Source organism: Malaclemys terrapin, chromosome 3 (genome assembly GCF_027887155.1).
Source record: "Malaclemys terrapin pileata isolate rMalTer1 chromosome 3, rMalTer1.hap1, whole genome shotgun sequence".
NCBI classification, from domain to species: domain Eukaryota; kingdom Metazoa; phylum Chordata; order Testudines; family Emydidae; genus Malaclemys; species Malaclemys terrapin.
The window spans coordinates 83574439-83593421 of NC_071507.1; the positions used below are offsets into that span (position 1 = coordinate 83574439).

The 18983-nt window shown below is 44.0% G+C and overlaps 1 protein-coding gene across 4 annotated transcripts in view; it reads left to right on the forward strand.

The window, feature by feature from the left end:
- The window catches only part of FRMD1 (FERM domain containing 1), a 73603-nt gene that overhangs the window by 34695 nt on the left and 19925 nt on the right, over positions 1 to 18983 (forward strand). For all 4 annotated transcript variants that reach the window (XM_054024550.1, XM_054024549.1, XM_054024548.1 and 1 more), the window contains 4 exons: positions 9676 to 9755; positions 11840 to 11916; positions 14096 to 14282; positions 16916 to 17071. In XM_054024550.1, the coding sequence (XP_053880525.1) occupies positions 9676 to 9755; positions 11840 to 11916; positions 14096 to 14282; positions 16916 to 17071 (500 nt within the window). The remainder of the gene's footprint in view (positions 1 to 9675; positions 9756 to 11839; positions 11917 to 14095; positions 14283 to 16915; positions 17072 to 18983) is intronic.

Sequence of the window (18983 nt, forward strand, 5' to 3'; positions counted from 1 at the left end):
ACCACATCCACAGCTTCACCCTTATCCACAAGGCTCGTTATCCTATCAAAGAAAGCTATCAGATTGGTTTGACATGATTTGTTCTTCACAAATCCATGCTGGCTATTCCCTATCACCTTACCACCTTCCAAGTGTTGGCAGATGATTTCCTTAATTACTTGCTCCATTATCTTCCCTGGCACAGAAGTTAAACTAACTGGTCTGTAGTTACCTGGGTTGTTTTTATTTCCCTTTTTATAGATGGGCACTATATTTGCCCTTTTCCAGTCTTCTGGAATCTCTCCCGTCTCCCATGACTTTCCAAAGATAATAGCTAGAGGCTCAGATACCTCCTCTATTAGCTCCTTGAGTATTCTAGGATGCATTTCATCAGGCCCGGGTGACTTGCAGGCATCTAACTTTTCTAAGTGATTTTTAACTTGTTCTTTTTGTATTTTATCCGCTAAACCTACCCCCTTCCCATTAGCATTCACTATGTTAGGCATTCCTTCAGACTTCTCGGTGAAGACCGAAACAAAGAAGTCATTAAGCATCTCTGCCATTTCCAAGTTTCCTGTTACTGTTTCTCCCTCTTCACTTGGTCCTGCCATGCGGGCAGGGGACTGGACTCGATGACCTCTCGAGGTCCCTTCCAGTCCTATAATCTATGAATCTATGAATCTATGAATAAGCAGTGGGCCTACCCTGTCTTTGGTCTTCCTCTTGCTTCTAATGTATTGATAAAAAGTCTTCTTGTTTCCTTTTATTCCCGTAGCTAGTTTGAGCTCATTTTGTGCCTTTGCCTTTCTAATCTTGCCCCTGCATTCCTGTGTTGTTTGCCTATATTCATCCTTTGTAATCTGTCCTAGTTTCCATTTTTTATATGACTCCTTTTTATTTTTTAGATCGTGCAAGATCTCGTGGTTAAGCCAAGGTGGTCTTTTGCCACATTTTCTATCTTTCCTAACCAGCGGAATAGCTTGCTTTTGGGCCCTTAATAGTGTCCCTTTGAAAAACTGCCAACTCTCCTCAGTTGTTTTTCCCCTCAGTCTTGATTCCCATGGGACCTTACCTATCAGCTCTCTGAGCTTACCAAAATCCGCCTTCCTGAAATCCATTGTCTCTATTTTGCTGTTCTCCCTTCTACCCTTCCTTAGAATTGCAAACTCTATGATTTCATGATCACTTTCACCCAGGCTGCCTTCTACTTTCACATTCTCAACGAGTTCCTCCCTATTTGTTAAAATCAAGTCTAGAACAGCTTCCCCCCTAGTAGCTTTTTCAACCTTCTGAAATAAAAAGTTGTCTCCAATGCAGTCCAAGAATTTGTTGGATAGTCTGTTCCCCGCTGTGTTATTTTCCCAACATATATCCGGATAGTTGAAGTCCCCCATCACCACCAAATCTTGGGCTTTGGATGATTTTGTTAGTTGCTTGAAAAAAGCCTCATCCACCTCTTCCACCTGGTTTGGTGGCCTGTAGTAGACGCCTAGCATGACATCTCCCTTGTTTTTTGCCCCTTTAAGCCTAACCCAGAGACTCTCAACACTTCCGTCTCCTATGTCCATCTCTACCTCAGTCCAAGTGTGTACATTTTTAATATATAAGGCAACACCTCCTCCCTTTTTCCCCTGTCTATCCTTCCTGAGCAAGCTGTACCCATCCACACCAACATTCCAATCATGTGTATTATCCCACCAAGTTTCAGTGATGCCAACAATGTCATAGTTGTATTTATTTATTAGCACTTCCAGTTCTTCCTGCTTATTCCCCATACTTCTCGCATTTGTATATAGGCATCTAAGATACTGGTTTGATCTTTCCTCCCAGTTTTGTCCTGACTCTCCTTTCTCTCTGCCAATATAGCCCACACTCCCTCTTGTTTCCGACTCATTTCCCCGGTCTCCATGTTCCCCACTTACCTGTGGGCTTTGCTCACCTGTCCCCGTCGAACCTATGATCAAGCACCTCGATCCACATCCGCTCCACCTCAGGGCTTGGAATTTGGGTGGGCATCATCCTTAAAGTGGTCCTGCTCCATGCCCGTGTGAGACATCCTTTCTCATAGTAGAAAGGACTCTATTAGGAGATGTAATCTAGCTAAATGGAGGCACTTTTCTTGGGCACATCAAAAAGACAGGAGAAGGAAACAAAGGGATTTCTATAGAAGCATGAAAAATGCACACTGCACAGATTACTTGGATTACAAATCCCCTTGACCTATGTGTTGTGCGGATACATGAACACACATTAGTTCTTATAGTAAAGGGGAGGTGTCAGTCAGCAGCCCCATAAGGAGTTCTGAAACATTTTTGAAAAGGTTTCAGTTTAAAAACAGAAGCTTCATATCCCAGTGTGGGAAGAGTTTAAAATAACAAGTTTTGTTTAAACATCATTTATGGTTTTTAGCTTCTTTGTAAACTCTTGAGTTCTGAATGTTGAGATTTCTTTTTCTGGATTTAACTGTCTCACTATCTAATGGATTGTAAGGATGCAGCTCCTTGCACCACTTTCAACCTTACTGCTGCCCTCAACTGCTGAAAGAGAAACTGAGTTCAGGCTTTAGAAGATTTTCCTAATGAGGATAGGATTTTTCACCTCTTTTGGTTTTGTATGGTCTATATTTTTATTAGGTTCTCTTCCTTTTAAAATAGAAAGCGACTCAATTCATTTTGAAGAAATGAACTTTGCACCAGTTAGACTAATCTCCTTTCCCTTCGAAACGAAGCTCAACAATGGTGCAGACTAACAGGGTGCTGCATTAGAATGTGGCTAGGACACATTGCTCTTCTGCCACGGATCATACTGTGTGCTGGGCCTTATTCCCTCTGCAGTCTTTTGAGTGCATCCTTCCTAAGTGACAGGCCCTGAGCCTCCACTTCACTCCCGGCTCAGTCCCGTGACTGATGCTCTCAGATGGGGTCCCTAGACGTCAGCACCCCTGGGTCATGCTGCGACTCCTTCAGCAGGGCCAGTTTGGCTCGGCACCTTGCAGGATTCTTCTCCTCTTAGGAGCTTTATAACCAGAAAACAGTGCAGTCTTTTCAAAAACTAAGTATTATTTAACTGTCAACGGGAACACAATACTCAGAGATATGGCTCAAATAACAGAGACCTTCTAAAAACGTTAAAATGTATTACTGGCACACGAAACCTTAAATTAGAGTGAATAAATGAAATCTCGGCACACCACTTCTGAAAGGTTGCCGACCCTTGGTTTACGCAGTAAAGTGCCTCCCACAGAGATGGTTGCAACTTCCTGAACACCCACACATTTGAAAGACGCTCCTTTTCAATAGTCACATAGCTCTTTTCCTGGGAAGCAGTTTTTTTTGCTCAGATATACAGGTGTGTGCGTGTGTGTGTGTGTGTGTCTCGCTTAGCATTGATTTGCACCAACACAGAGTCCCGTCCTGTGTCTGAGGAATCTGTGAAGACCGTGAAGCATTTGTTAAAACTGGACTTACCAGAACTGGATCCCGGTTCAGGGCATCCTTCAGTGCACAGAGAGCCTTTTTAAAATGCTGTTCAATCCAGATGATTCTGTCTGGTTTGCCCTTCTTATACAGGAATAGGAGCTACTAGGGAGCTAAAAGTGAGATCCAAATCTCCTGTAATACCCCAGGCTCCAGTCCTTAAGAGCCACCACCTTTGCAGATTCTGGCTTTGGCTACACTGGTGCTGTACAGCGCTGCAACTTGCTGCGCTCAGGGGTGTGAAAAAACACCCCCCTGAGTGCAGCAAGTACAGTGCTGTAAAGCGCCAGTGTAATCAGTGCCTGCAGTGCTGCACGCTCGCTCGCAGCACTGCAAGCTATTCCCCTCGGAGAGGTGGAGTACTTGCAGCGCTGCGAGAGCTCTCTCGCAGCGCTGGCGGCGCAACTACACTCGCGCTTCACAGCGCTGTGAAGTCCCGAGTGTAGCCAAGCCCTTTGTGTGACTACTACCCATCTTGTGTCCTAAATAAACCACCTCCGCCACCCCCACTTTACACTTCTCCACTTTTACAGGCAGTCCCACCTATCGAATGCAGTTGAGCATCGTCCTGACTTGGGGTATCTGTTCTGCCAGATCTTACTTTAAAAAGTAGAAATGTCATCAATGTATACCAGGGCAAATCCTGCCATTCCCCTCCTTAGCGATCTGCAGATGCTGAAAGATGGCTGGGGCACCCTTTAGGCCCAAAGATAAAACCAAGCCCTGTTGGGGTAGTGAAAGCAGACTTAATTTTAGCCTTAATCCTAGTCCAAAGACACTTGCCAGTAACTGAGGTCCATCATGGTAAAGTGATATGTGCCGCTCCCCCGCCCCCAACTTGTCTAGAATCTTATCGGCCCTAAGCATGGGGCACATCAGACACTCTCATTCAGCTTTCTATAATCCACGCAGAATCTGATCCACCTGTTCTCCTTGGGTACCAGCACCATGGGGGTGAGGTCCATGGACTGTTTGACTGCTTAATAACCCCCAGTTCCAACAGGTCTCTGATTTCTTTTTCCATGTTCTGGGCTGTTTTCCCAGCAACTCCAAAAGGGTACATCTAATGGGAGGTTTTTCTCCATCCGATGGTCTGGCTAGCAAGACTGGGAGTACAGTAGTTAAAAAGTGATGTGGGAAAGGACTGTGCCCTGCTTAAATTGCTTGCTGTGCATGGAACTTTGTGCTCCCATCAGTTCACATTTATCTCCATCCTAATCTCCGGAATGTCTGTGTCATCCTAATATTAAAATACACTTAATACAACCAGATTAATTAATGAGCCATTTATGGTTGCCAGTTCGAACAAAGTTCTCACTTTTAGTACCACTCTGGTATTTTGCTCTCCTGATGTGTGGAATTCTTCAGTGGCATCAGTGCAAGTATTGTCCCTATAGGGATAGCAGAATATGAACACTGAGCACTGTATTACCATGCTGCTCTGTGAGGAGACTGTAATAATAAAAGTAAAATTAAAATAGAGACAGTCAGGAAATGTAAAAGTCAAGACTCCTACAGTAGTACTAACTCCATCACATTTGAATACATGCTGTGTTTTCTATTTCAGTTTTCCTTGATAAATGTCTAATTGAATACATATTGGGTCAGATGTGTAGCTGGTGTAAATTTGGCATAGCTCCATTTGATTTCTGTGGCGCAATACCAGTTTATACCATCTGAGGATCTGGCCCATTTTTGTGGTGATAAATCTTTAAATATACGGGATGTGCAATATGCCAAGTTAATGTCGTTGTAGAGCAACAACTTAATGTTTGCATTTCCTGTTTCTCTTTTTTTAAAAATGTGACGTGAAATCTTTACATTCCAATTCATTTTTTCCTCACTTAATTTCATAGAGTTTTTAAAGGTTGGTTGTGGGAGGAAAGTTTAAACAAACTGCACTGCTACAAACTATCTGGGGCAACAGATGGATTTCTTGGAATTACTGCACTGGTAAAGTGCAAACTACTAACTAGCGATTCTTCACTTGTGCTTCATGCTATGCCTACACTACAAGCTAGGGATTGGATTCCCCTGCTGGTGTGTACACGCTCACGGTAGCTCTGTGGGAACTTCACGGTCAGTTTGTTCTCGATATGGCTCAGCCATGCCAGTACCTATGCTATTGTGGCTTCGCTGCTCTTTATACTCACGCAAACTCATTGAGCTACCGCAAGTATGTGTACGTGAGCAGAGGAATCCTGCCTGTAGGTCGTAGCGTAGACTTATCCTAAGAGGAGCTGGTGCACATGTGCGTGCACATGTGCATGCACATGCATCCTTGTGGCGGCCAAATCTTGACTTGTGTAAATTGTCATAGCTCTACTGAAGTCAGTGGAGCTATGACTGCTTTCTCAGTTGCTGTATCTAGCCTGTGTGTATAGTGAATTATAATAGATTTCACCTGAAATGGCGAGACTGTGAATTTCTAAGCAATTCTTTCCAGTTCTGTTCTTAAATGGGTAGAGTTCAGTGCCCACATCTCTGCTGAACAGAGATTGCATCCAAACCAGAGGCAATTTAAACATTTGACAAAGATCTGTAAACTTCACAACTAATCCCGTTTAAAAAAAAAATACAAAAAAAAACTTATGGGTTGGGGGAGCCTTTGTTTTTGTAGACTGAGGATTATACTGCAGGTTGGCATTCCGACAGTAACTTAATTAAGCAGGAATGTGATGCTGCATTCCTGGACTGAGGGGAGGACTGCCACGATTCCAAGCTACACTGAGATGAGGGGGGAGAAACCAGAAGGGGAGGGGACAGTGGGGGAGGTCACTTGTTCAGGCTGTTTATGAAATTTTGAAGTTGGACCCATGTACTTAAAATATCACGTACACTGTTCAGAAAAACGTATTAATTATCAACTGAACACAGTTGTCTGTATTGCCCTAACCTGATCAATAGGATTAAGTTGTGACCCAGGTTATAGGTACTCTGAAATTATGGCTTCTTGTGGGGTTTATCTCAGCTGCTGTTTTATGCCTTGTCCAGGCTAAAAGTCTTAACAAGGTCTATAACTGGTTTCCATTATGGTTGACCTCCAAACATGGTTTGTGTATGGATGCAAGGTAGCTAAAACTCTTAGTAGCCACGGCCCGCTAACAGTGTTTCAACCCTGCCAGAGGCCTAGGTCTTCCATGGTTGTCTTCCTGTAATCTGTTCAGCACACTTGGGGACAGGAAGGGGATACTAAGTGTGGATGGGACAATCCTAATAATCTTTGAGACTAACAAATTTATTAGAGCATAAGCTTTCGTGGACTACAGCCCACTTCTTCGGTTGTAGCCCACAAAAGCTTATGCTCTAATAAATTTGTTAGTCTCTAAGGTGCCACAAGTACTCCTGTTCTTTTTGCGGATACAGACTAACACGGCTGCTACTCTGAAACTAATAATCTTTGTGTAACTTAACTGCTTTGGCTGCTTCTCCTCTTCCCCAGCTCTCTGTGACAGATATAAAGCCCCACGTGCTTCTGGTGTTAAACTGAATGCATGTCCTCCAAACACTTCCCCTCCCCTTCTGAGGTAGTGTGGGATACTTGCTCAGTAAAAACATGATTGGGCAGCATGTCAGATGCACCCAACACAATTGTGATGTCAGAAAAGCTGCCACATGGGCCCAAACTGACCCATGGAACATGTGAAGGTCAATGTGCTCCACCCGGTTCCAAAACCATGGTTAAAACCTGTAGCATGGACAGTGCCTTTAACCAGACGCCGCTTAGGTCCACATCTAATACGATGTGACATAGTGTGATCAGAAATGTTTCTTAACAGAGCAGTCTAAAATGAGGGGTAGCCTATAACAGAGGAGTCATCTGAAATTATGGGCCCCATATAGGATAGGATTGCGTAGCCACACACATTGCTGCATCATTGGTCCTGCTTGAATTGGTCACATAATTTGTGCTCCAGAATACAAACATTTTGTAAAGTCTCTTGCCCAAAATTGCAAAGAAACTCTTCAGAGTGAACTATTGTTACCTATGTGGTGACAGCCTGAAACAACAGCCCCTAAGAGGCGTGGACTGCCTCATGCATTTCAATGGGCCTTTAACACTGAAGTCTAATTGGGAATACTTTAAATGTCATTGTTAACTATTTCACTCCTGTCCTGGTCATCTTAGCACAAGCATCAGCTAAGGTGCTTCTTCCACTGCTGCTAGACACAGGGGTAGATATTGTGAGGGAGGTGCCAGCCATTTGTGTGGGAAGGAGGAATTCAAACCACCCTTCCTTCGTAAATTTAAAATCAATTTTGCAGCTGCTCTTGCCCAAAAAAGGGAGGGAAAGATAAGATGTAGCCTCTCCCCAGTGCCAAAGGCCTAAACTGCCTCCTGGTTGTCAAAATAACAAAACTTCCATATCCTGTGGAGTTAGGGTGATCAGACAGCTAGTGTGAAAAATCAGGACAGGGGGTGGGAGGTAATAGGAGCCCATAGAAGAAAAAGACCCAAAAATCGGGACTGTCCCTATAAAATCGGGACATCTGGTCACCCTATGTGGAGTGCCAAACCTAGTTCTGTCTTCCCAAAACCTCCGGTCCTCCACACCACTGGCAACACCTGCAATGCTACTAAACGCTTTTGAGCACAAAAACCTGTGGCATGCTGAGTGTTTGAGGGCAGCATACAAGGAATAGAATTTAATATGAACATAAATAACAAGTGGTAGTTTACGGACTGGGCTAGATTGTTGGGGGTGAGGGTAACAGGCAAGGAAACAGGACTTGTGGGGGAGGGGAGTGCTGCTAAATCAGGGATTTGTGACATAATTTAAGGGTCACTTTCTCATAATTAGTCTCCTGTGCCATCTACAGACAAGACTTCCTGTCATAGTAATGTATGGAACAATGCTGGCCAAGCATAGAGGTTACTTTTTGTGGGAGTGGAAGGGGTTGTTTGTTTTTTGATGGTTTTTTAAAACAAAACAAACAAAAACCTGCTACGTCTGTGTTCTTAGCTTGAACTTGTTTGGAAAATAGCTGTAATGTAATCCAGAGCAACACTGGATAACTGTTTTGAACCCTCTTGTGGCTAGAATGCTTCATTCCATAGGGTATGCAAGGAAAGGATTATCAGTGTAATCTACTATTCTTTCCACACAGTTGCTGGTTATGCCAATTTGCATTTCCTGTTTTCCCCTTCTTCAGTTCAGCTTTGAACATCATAAGCCAAAGCTTCAGAGTCTCTTCCACCCTCCATTTCAGGTCTTTCAGGAACAAGATCTTTTGCTTGGTACTTATGTCACCAGTCAAAACACTTTTTTCCCGAGTGAGACCGGGGAATAGAGTGACTAGTCACATGAATGTGGCTGCTGGAATTACCTATGTAGCCTGAAGTACTCAAGTCGTCTCTTGAAGACTTGAGAAGGGTCAGACACATTTTCACTAGCTGAATTGCATTTGTTTTTGATACTTTTTGTACATACAAAATTCCAGATTTTTGAAAGGCCCACAAAGTGATTTCAAGACAGCGGTTGTCCAGATGGCCTCCCTTCATTCCCCACCACCTACTCTCTTAGCTGGAGAACGTTCCAACCATTCATGGCAGGCTGGGTTCCTCCATTTCCAATCCAGTTGCTCTAACTGTGTAAGAGAATTTGGGCTAGAGGGGAGATGAACCAAGCTTTCAGCAGAGGGAGTTTGGGTGTGTTGATATGTTGTATTGGGGAGGAGTCGTCTTTTGTTTTTGTGTGAGGGGGCACAATCTGGTCAGAAATACTTGGAGGGAGGAGACTCTCCATTTCATGGATAGGGGATGGTGTATAACATACCAGCTCTGGTAAGAAGGGAGGTTGCTGAAAGTTTCCTTTAAAGACCGTGTTGCTCTATTAATTTGACAGTAAGGTTAACTCAACAAGCTGGCATTTCTCCCTTCCATAATGGCTCACCTCAAGAAGTGAGTATTGGGCTTGATTGTGCAAGATGCTGAGAAGCCTCCACTACTGCTCAGCACCTATAGGGGTCAGGCCTATTTATGAGCTTCCTTCCAAGCCCATGTCCCCAGCAGCGTACAGCTGGAGAGCAAAGTCCCATTTCCCGCCACCTCCCTTGCTGGTGCCTATCTAGTCCTGCTCTGCGGTTACATTTACTATAATTCACGTGCACTGTTGGAAGACTATGAAACAAATCTCCAAGTAATTGTCAGATGGGAATTTCAATTTCTGAAACAGCCTTCGATTCCTACTAGTACCCCCTTCTCTTCTCTCTCTTTCAGACAATGAATATGTATTTATGGACCTGGAGCAGAAGCTTAGCAAATACTTCTCGAAGGAATGGAAGAAAGAGACGAGCAAAGTAGGTCAAATGTGGTTGTATTTCAGAGATTATTAACTTTGTGATGCTATGATTACACCATGAAATAGAGGCCTCAAACTGAAGACTGAGGAGCACTTGCTGGTGGTCTCTGGTGAGCTGGTTGGTCACATGGAACTGAGTCTCGTAATTTCCAGCTGCTAAATTGGATTAAAAGAGGGTAAAATTACATTAAGTACTTTATGCTGCCACATAAGCAACTGCTGTAGCTGCCACCGGGGTGGTGTTCAGGTGCCCATAGAAGGGGATGGGGGTCAATAAGCCACTCTCTTTTGAGAATAGTTGCTCCATGGAAAGGTTTGAGAACCCCTGCTGTATAAAACAGAGCAGCCTTTGGGTAAAATGACCTTGCACAGCTACTTGTAATAACCTGTGTACCACTGTGCATTTGACTATGAAACACAACGGGGGCTGGAGTTGCAATTCAACAGAGGTGCGTGAAAGAGCAGCAGTTGTAGGGAGGAAGCATTTTTTTATTAAGAGGAGTCTTGATTTCTCTGCGCTAGCTGAAATGTCAAGAAAAATCATGTGAGACGAATAAGACATGTCTGGCTTGTACCAAACAACTATTCTAAAATAACATTGTCAAGTCTTTTTTTTTTTTTTTTCTTTTTTTTTTATTAGAAGTTTAAAGATCAAGTCCCATACCCAGTTGTCATCTTTTTACATCAAAACAAAATCTTAAGAGCTGAAACTAACACGAATGTTTTCATTGAACTACATTGTTAGGCTCCAGACATGTTTGTATACAAGTATTGTCTGTTACACCTCTCTAGGAAGATACTTTGCTCAGCAAGTGAACTTTTGGTTTCTTCCACCTCCAGAGCGACTGCTGATTCCAGCAGTATCTCCCATTTTAAGTACAGGAAATATCTCTCAACACAGTATAGCATCTTCCAAATGAGAATAAGCTTTCAAAATGCGACTAATGGAATTTGCTACTGTGGCACCAGTTAGGGCAACATGCCTGTGTAGGTACTCACGTGGCCCTCATCACCATAGTAACTGAGCGCCTCGCAGTCATTCATGATCTTTATCCTTACAACACCTCTTCTGAGGTCGGAGAGTGTTTTGATTCCCATCTGTAAAATGGGGATTAGACCCAGAGAGGCTAAGTGACTTGCCCAAGGTCACACAGGACATCTGTGGCCGAATATGGAATTGAATCCTGGTCTCCTGAGCCTCCTGGTTCAGTGCTGAGTTGGCTAGCTCCCTCCTCCTTATCCCTTCATTGACAACAAAATGGTATCCTTGCGCAGTCTGCAAAATGATTAAGTGTTGTGACTGGATTTTTTTTTTTTTTTTAAATGAATTCCTTGGCGATGGAGTTGTTACTGTTGGTATCATAAGTGTGCTTGACTCATTATGTATGTAAGCAGATGGATCTGTGACCCAACATATGCTTGGGTCTGCTTATGTGAGTGAAGTTACATACTGACCAGACCTCAAAATAGACAAAGCAGAGACGGGAAGGAATGCGAGACTTTAACTCTGTCTTAATATCTATTTTTCAATAAAAATTTGGTGCTCAGGGGACTTCCCCTGTAAGGGAGGTAGGTCACAGTTTGAACAAAAAATCTTGACAGTATTCTTTTAAACATCTGTAGTTGTAGTCTGTGAAATTGACATCGTGTCTCCCTCGAGTTCGTGGCTATATGGTGTGAATAACCAAAGCAAAGGGTTTGCCCTGCCAGCCCAAAGATCAGTAGCAGCCTGGAATGCTTCAGCCTGGGTCAGGAAGGGCTGAGCATATTGCAGAGGTAAAAGGTTTAGTCTTTTCCTGAGAGTGGGGCTGAGGGCTGGTGGCATAGGGTATAAGGAAACAGGAGAGCTTGGATGCTTCATTTATGTCTTGCCATGGCCGAATGTTTCATAGTGTCTCATTGATAAAAGCTCCCAAGACAATTGCTGTACAGCTAAGTGTGGTGAATAAAAAAAAGAAAATGTGGGGAGTGGGTCTGGAGTGGGGAACAATGGGCAAAACACAGAATAGTGGGGAAGATCATGAGCCTCTGGGCTCATGAGAAAATTGTCTAATGCTTTCTTTTTCTCCCTTTGCCCTAAAGGGGACAGAGAAGTTCACCCCTCCTTTTGTTGCCTTCTTCAGGGTACAGTACTACGTAGAAAATGGAAGGGCCATAAGGTAAATCTGTCCAGGGTAACAACTTTATTTTTTAATAAAGCTGTATTAGATGGAAAAACAAAAATCTCTTTCCTTTGAAGAGCTCTTTCCTTCTCTCTCTGGGTGCTGTAGTCCTAAAGGCATTCTCTGGAGGTCAATAATGATGTCTGTCAGTACATCCTTTTATCCAAAGGAGTCGACTTCCATCCTGGTAGGATTCAAACTGAGATGCTTTTCAGCTATCTTTTTAAAGCGCCATGCGCCAATAAATTAATGTTGCTGCTTTTTAATTGTTTAGCATCTAAACAATTACAAGACTGAAGTTAGAGAAGTTATTACAAAATTAATAGTGAGCACCCTCAAGTTTGTTCTGCTATCGACTCTCCATCCTCTCACTCACATGCTTTGATTTAGCTGTTGCTCTTCTTCAAACTCCCCATCCATTTGCCCACAACAACTATGGCAGCCTTGTTTTCATATGCTTTCCACAGCCTGAACTTCAGTCTACAATAATTTTCCCCCTTCTTCCTCCTTGTTCGGAAGGCTTAACTCTTTTTTTTATTTCTCTCTCTAGATATGGATGTAGGTAATATTTATTAAAATGCAGCCAACAAACCTCTGATTGTACGTACAAGATTAAAAAGAAAATCAGACCAACACTGGCAAAATGATCATAGAAATTGTTACTCTGGGATACAGCCTAATATTTTTCCTTTGGTAATTTATTTTTTGTATTTACTGTATCTGAGCCATGCGCATGCTGGCTAATTTGGAAGTGGACAAAAGGAATGACTTGTGAGTTATAGAATTTTGCATTTGAGTGGGTTCCATTCATGTGGAATATAGGATGCACACAACTACCCTTCCCTCCCCAGGCAACAAAGGATGATTCAGTTAAAAATGAACAACTGACAGAGTGTTTTTGCATCAGCACTGCTGGTGTGGTTCTGGCCTCAGGGCAAACCAAGAGCTGGAAGCATTCAGGTGGATTAATGTCAGCATAATCTTTGCTCTATTTAGGCATTTTGCTGTCCTCATCTGAATAAGGCTTTTTTTATTTTCCTCTTTGGACTGAGGGGAGAAAGTTTCCCTTTGAAAGTTTCTCTCTGAGAGGAGGAAGTTTTTCTTACTGCTAAAAGGAGACTTCCCAGTATTCATCTTCCTCTGGGTATGTCTACACTGTAATTTAAAAACCTACCACTGGAATATGCCAGCTGACTCTGGCTCGCAGGCTTTGGGCTAAGGGACTGTTTAATTGTGGTATAGACAGTCAGACTCAGACTGGAGCCCGGGCTTTGGAACCCTGCAAGGTGGGAGGGTCCCAGAGTTCAGGCTGCAGCCCGAACCAGAGAACATCTACACCGCAAGTCAGCTGGCACAGGCCAGCTGCAGGTTTTTAATTGCAGTGTAAACGTACCCTTTGTACCTCTCCATTGGCATCACAAGCGTCTTTCCTCTGCAGTAGTAGTAAAGCAGAGAGAGGTGCACAGAGGCACATCCATGCAATCATGGGGCTTCTTTAAAACACACTCATTGAATCAGAGTCCTAGAAGGGAGGTCTTGGTTCTGTGACCATCTAGCCATCTATTTATCATATGCTCACCTTTCCCTAATAACATCCCCATTTAGTGCTCCTGCAAGACAACAAAAGCAAATCCAAGGTTCCTGCCATTATTATCTACCTCCCAGGTAATTCACTGATATTGTAAAGCACTTTGAGAGCCTCAGCTGGAAGGTGCAATACAAAAGCAGTGCCAGTTCTAGAGAGGAAGGATGGACTTTTGGTTGAGACACTGGACGGGGACTCAGGAGATCTGAGATCCTTTCCTGGCTCTGCCACAACTTCCCATGTGACTCTTGGCACTTAATCACTCTGTGCCCTAGTTCCACTTCTCCGCAGAAAAGTGATGATATGAGTTCCTTTCTTCAACCTTTGTCTATTTGGATTGTTTAGACTGTAAAGATTTGAGGACAGACTATTCCCTACTGTGCCTAGTGCAGTGGGGCCCTGGTCTTGACTGGGGCTGTAGATGCTACTATAATACAGAGAGTAAATGACTATTTAAAAATGCAGTTTATGCACATCAGTGATTCCATACATGTATCCATTCTCGACAGTGAAGCTGCATGTGACTGGCCTTACCTGAATGTGATCTCTCTTTGCTGTGGCTTAAATACAGCTTCTCTCTGTATTCTGCAGTGACATGGCAGCACGGCACCTGTACTACTGCCATCTCAAGGAGCAGGTGTTGAGGTCTCGGTGCCTCCACAAAGAAGAAATCTACTTCCTGCTGGCTGCGTACGGTTTACAGGCTGACTTGGGCAACTACATGGAGAATGTCCATGTTGGGAAATATTTTGAACCTCAAGCCTATTTCCCACAGTGGGTAAGTTTTCACCATGAGAATGAGGCAGAATCGTCTGTAGTTGCAGCAGGGACTCCCCAGGCTCTGTGACTATATGTGGGATGAATCCAACAGGGCTTTTTCTCCACTGAGGCCTATGTGCTTCCCAGTCTGAATCCAACAGTTAAATGGCCGATATTTTCAGAAATAAATTTGCATTGAAATGCATTTGCTTTTGCATCCTAAGATTCTCTGGAAAACCTCAAGGGGCTGAAGAAAAGTATCTTCAGTACCTTGGCCCCATCATATTTACCTGTGGGGTGGACTGAGTTCAGTGCGGGGTGGCAGTACGTGAGGGGCAACACCAGTTGGTCAAAACAGAGAGAAAAGGACTTCTCGCTCTGACTAGGCTCAGCTGAGAATTTCATTGTGATCCCTCTGTGTATGGTCTCTTGGCCACTAATTGGTCTTGAGTTACTTGTATCTCATTGTCCAGTGCTTCTAGTATGTACTTTAAAGATTTCAGTTTCCATGCTCCATTTTTACAGATTTTGGGGTGTTTGGGATAGTTTGGTGGTTTTTTACCCTCCCATCCCCACCCCCCAAAAAAGTCTTAATAGGTTAATTTGAATTGTAACTATCATTTTGAGTAAAATGGTTTGCCTTTTTTAAACCTGTTATGGTGACTAACTCTGCCTGAGGGCAATGACTGAACCAGTCACTTGTCTTCTGGCCATTCAGTACCTTTGGAAGGAGCGCACAAACATGCAACGTGCAGAATGCTTCCTGCACTGTTTCCTACTCTGCTGTTACGCACGGATGCAAAGTGAACCACCACAGTCAGTGAGAATGCAAGTAAATGACAGGGAGGGAGAGGATGATGCTGTGGACTGGGAGTCAAGAAGTCAGGGTTCTACTGGCTCTGTCTCCAACCTGCTGTGTGTATCCTTGAGCACGTCTCCTTACCTCTCTGCCTCTGATTCCCCTCCAACCCCAGCTGTTTCCAAGCATCGGGCGGGGGAAGGGTTCAATGCAGGAGAAATGAATGGCGTCAGGAGGCAGGTGTGGTGGAGGCAGGGCAAGTCTGGACTTTTATACTCCTGAGCCCCAAGCTACTTCTCCTCCCACTGTGCACAAATACTCCCTTTTCCCTGGCAGAATTCTCCCCACTGGACTCTTCCCCACCCTGGAAATTGCAGTTCCCAGATGACATACACCTGGCATTACGTAGTTTCCAAAGGGTTTAAGAAGGTGGGTCTGACAGGGACTGTTCTAGGGCGGCTGTCAATCTTTTTAATCTTGCAAACATTGCAAAGGCCAAGGCTGAGCACAGCCCAGCTGCAGTGAGCCACAGGCCCACGCGAGCGTGTAGATGATTTATTATTACAGATAGCAAAATCTGGCATCTAGGGGGATGCTTCTCTCCCTGTCCCCAGGGTACAGCAGGGAAGACACTGCATGATCTACTTCTTTAACCGCATCTCGTTCAGATCGGTGGCCGAAGGCTACTGCAACCCGAATAATGAATATAAAGGGTGGAGCTGCAGGCTAGCAAGTGGGAAATCTGGCTTTGAAGTCTGGACTTGGCTCCCAGCTATAGCCTCGTGATGCTGTACAGCTGCTGGCTGATAAGATCAAGAGTGACATTGACAGAGCTCAGCCTTCTTGGTAGGAGATTGATTATAGTCACATGAGGTCTGTGCACAGGGAAAAGCAGGGAGTTTGTATAAGAAGGCAAAAGAAGAGCTTAATAGAACTATGGAAAAGGCTCTGTTTGGTCACTGTTCATATCCCTGCTTGGGCAATTTGCTCCCTATTGGATATTCTCAAGTGCTTTGCACAGTCTAGTTTTAAATGTCCTGTGTAATGGGGCTTTGTGAAGAAGCAAGTTTAGCATAAATTTCTTGCTATCTCTGTTGCAACTGTTCCCAACCCAGCCTTTCCTATGTGGAGGAAGGCTTTAACATTACCCTAGAATATTGCATTATTCTACAGTAACACATGGCTGAGTGATCTGAGCACAAGACCAGGAGCCAGGAACTCCTGAGCTGTAAACTCTGGCACTCATTGGCCCTGGAAACATCACTGAACTTTGGTGCAAATTTTCCCATCTGTAAAATGGGAGGATGGTAATACTTGCCTACCTCCATAGAGGCAATGAGAGGTGTATTTGGTTATTATTGATAAAGCACTGTGAAGATGAACACTGCTAAATAAGCACCATGTGTAATTATTATTGATGCATATACTAGCATTTCTGCAGTGTTTGGGCCGTGGCTGCAGAATACGCCAGTATTTTAGGTAGTATTAGATAGCTGCCTGTAAGTGTTTAGCAAAACTGAAACCTGAGAAGAATTGCCAGGACTAGAGAATACAAATATTAAATACCAAATACTATTGTCTTATTGCGCTCAGATATTGCATGTTATGATTTTGCCACATAATTAAGGGGGGACCTATTCAGAGACCTTATTCTCTAATATCTTTTGGGCAAATTTAAATGCTGGCTCTTCAAGGAGAGAGAGTTCAGTGAACTTACATTGCCTGGTGTGGTGTTCAGGTTAACTGGGAAAGAGCTTCCGTTTCCACTCTTGTTTGGTCCTTGCTGTTGACCCAGCTGCCTCCCGTTGGGATCGTTGAAAAGCTGCTGACCATGTCTCTTTCCTTTGTGGCAGATAATTGCAAAGAGGGGGAGTGACTATATCTTGAAGCATGCTCCAGAGATGCACCAAGAACAGCAAGATCTGACTGCTAAAGATGCAATCCTGAAGTTCATTAAGGAGTCCTGTTTGCTGGAAGATGTACCTGTCCATTATTACAGATTACAGAAGGTTAAACAAACAGCTGCTTATTTCATCCTTTTGTCAAAGATGAATGTGCTGCTGGGTTTCTTTTCCCTTTATAAATGTTGTGCCTCTAATGTTAAAAGCAGAGGCTTTGCCACATGTGGGAGTGAATCCATTTGTATCTGGGGAGGCTCCACTGATGTGCACAAATACCATTCCATGGCAGACTCATTTGGTAGAGAGAAGAAACACCTTTTAAGTTCTCAGCCGTTGATTCACAGCCCCACAAGTAGGTCAGCCTCCCTTCTCTAAGGGTAGGTCTACACTACCTGGTAATTCGGCGGCAAGCAAATCGAACTTCTGGGTTCGACTTATTGCGTCTTGTCTGGACGAGATAAGTCGAACCCGGAAGTGCTCGCCGTCGACTGCGGTACTCCAGCTCGGCGAGAGGAGTACCACGAAGTCGACGGGGGAGCCTGCCTGCCACATCTGGACCGAGGTAGGTTCGAATTAAGGTACTTCGAACTTCAGCTACGTTATTCACGTAGCTGAAGTTGCATACCTTAGTTCGAATTGGGGGGTTAGTGTAGACCTGCCCTAAGAGTAGGGTGGAGTCTGCTCCCATTCCATTCCACGCTGCTCTGTGTGATGCCACAGCAACTGCTACAGAGTATTTTTGGGTGCATCTGAGGACTGGCTGAATGTGGAATCGTGGGAGGGGAAAACATTGAAGCCGTATGTTGTCAGATGAGGGAGATTGATTTTGGGGGGTGAGGGGGGAAGAGGATTGTTGAAAGGATAATCAAAGGGGTCTGTCCTATGGCATTCAAGTGCTGTGAAACAGTGAAAGAGATTATTTGTATTATCATAGCACTGAGGGACCCCAGTCATGGCCCGGGACCCCTTTATGCCAGGGGCTTTGCAAACACAGGACAAAAAGACAGTCCCTGCCCCCAAAGAGCTTACAGTCTAGCGCTGAGTGTGCCCAAATAGCAATTTTTGTACCTCTTTGTTCTTGATGTGCGTATTTTTCAGTTTTTGTTTTTTAATTATTTAGTTATTTTATTTCCTTTTTGCCACCTACTCCCTCCCCTCCAGTCTCCTCAATTGCTGTTTGCTCCCAGGCAGATGATGTTACAGGATGGGGAGGTGAGGAGGTGCCTCTTCCATTGCCTACAGTAGGTCACTTATCAAGTCAAAATGCAAGAACAATATCCAGAGTCCAAGAGCAAATATTCACCCCTGGGTGAGTTTCCTTTCCCACATAGGCAAGCCAGGTCCTAGGAGATGTACAGGGCTTTTCCGGAGTGCACGCGGTCCACTTTGCCAGAGCTTACTGAATAATTTGAAGGCTTCCTGATCCAGTCTGTCTTTCTGTGCTGGTCACATTCAAGCAAGGTTATGTCCAGGAGATACCAAAAGCTTAAGAGGCCTGTTTCATTCCATTAAATCTCTGAGATGCTCCACTTACGGGGAAAACATCAAGAAGAAAGTTTCAGGTTCTCTACAGGAAATACATTCCAATTTGGGCTCAGATTCTAATGATGTTGATTTAACCTCTCATAAGCCACATCCATTCCCTCATCTTCTCCCTGCTTTGACTCTAATGCCATTAATGATCGTCATAAGACAGTCTGGCTTGCACTTGAAGGCTATAAGAAACGCACTGGCAGGACGTGATACAATTTATGTCCAGAGGCATGACAGGTGTGAAATCGGTTGTCCTTAATACCTGAATTCCTGTCTGTCTTGAATTGTAGCATATGTTAACTGTTAAATACATTGCTATGGCCACAACACATTGTCCTTCCCGCTGCCAACTCCACCAGAGAGGCAAGAATACTGGCGTGAGTAAGTTTATCCATCCATCGTTGGATTACGAAGCACCAGCCCATTTGGACAGTATGTCAGAGGAGCCAGCTGCTGGTGGCTTGTGTGGCAGTGCATTGTGCCAACT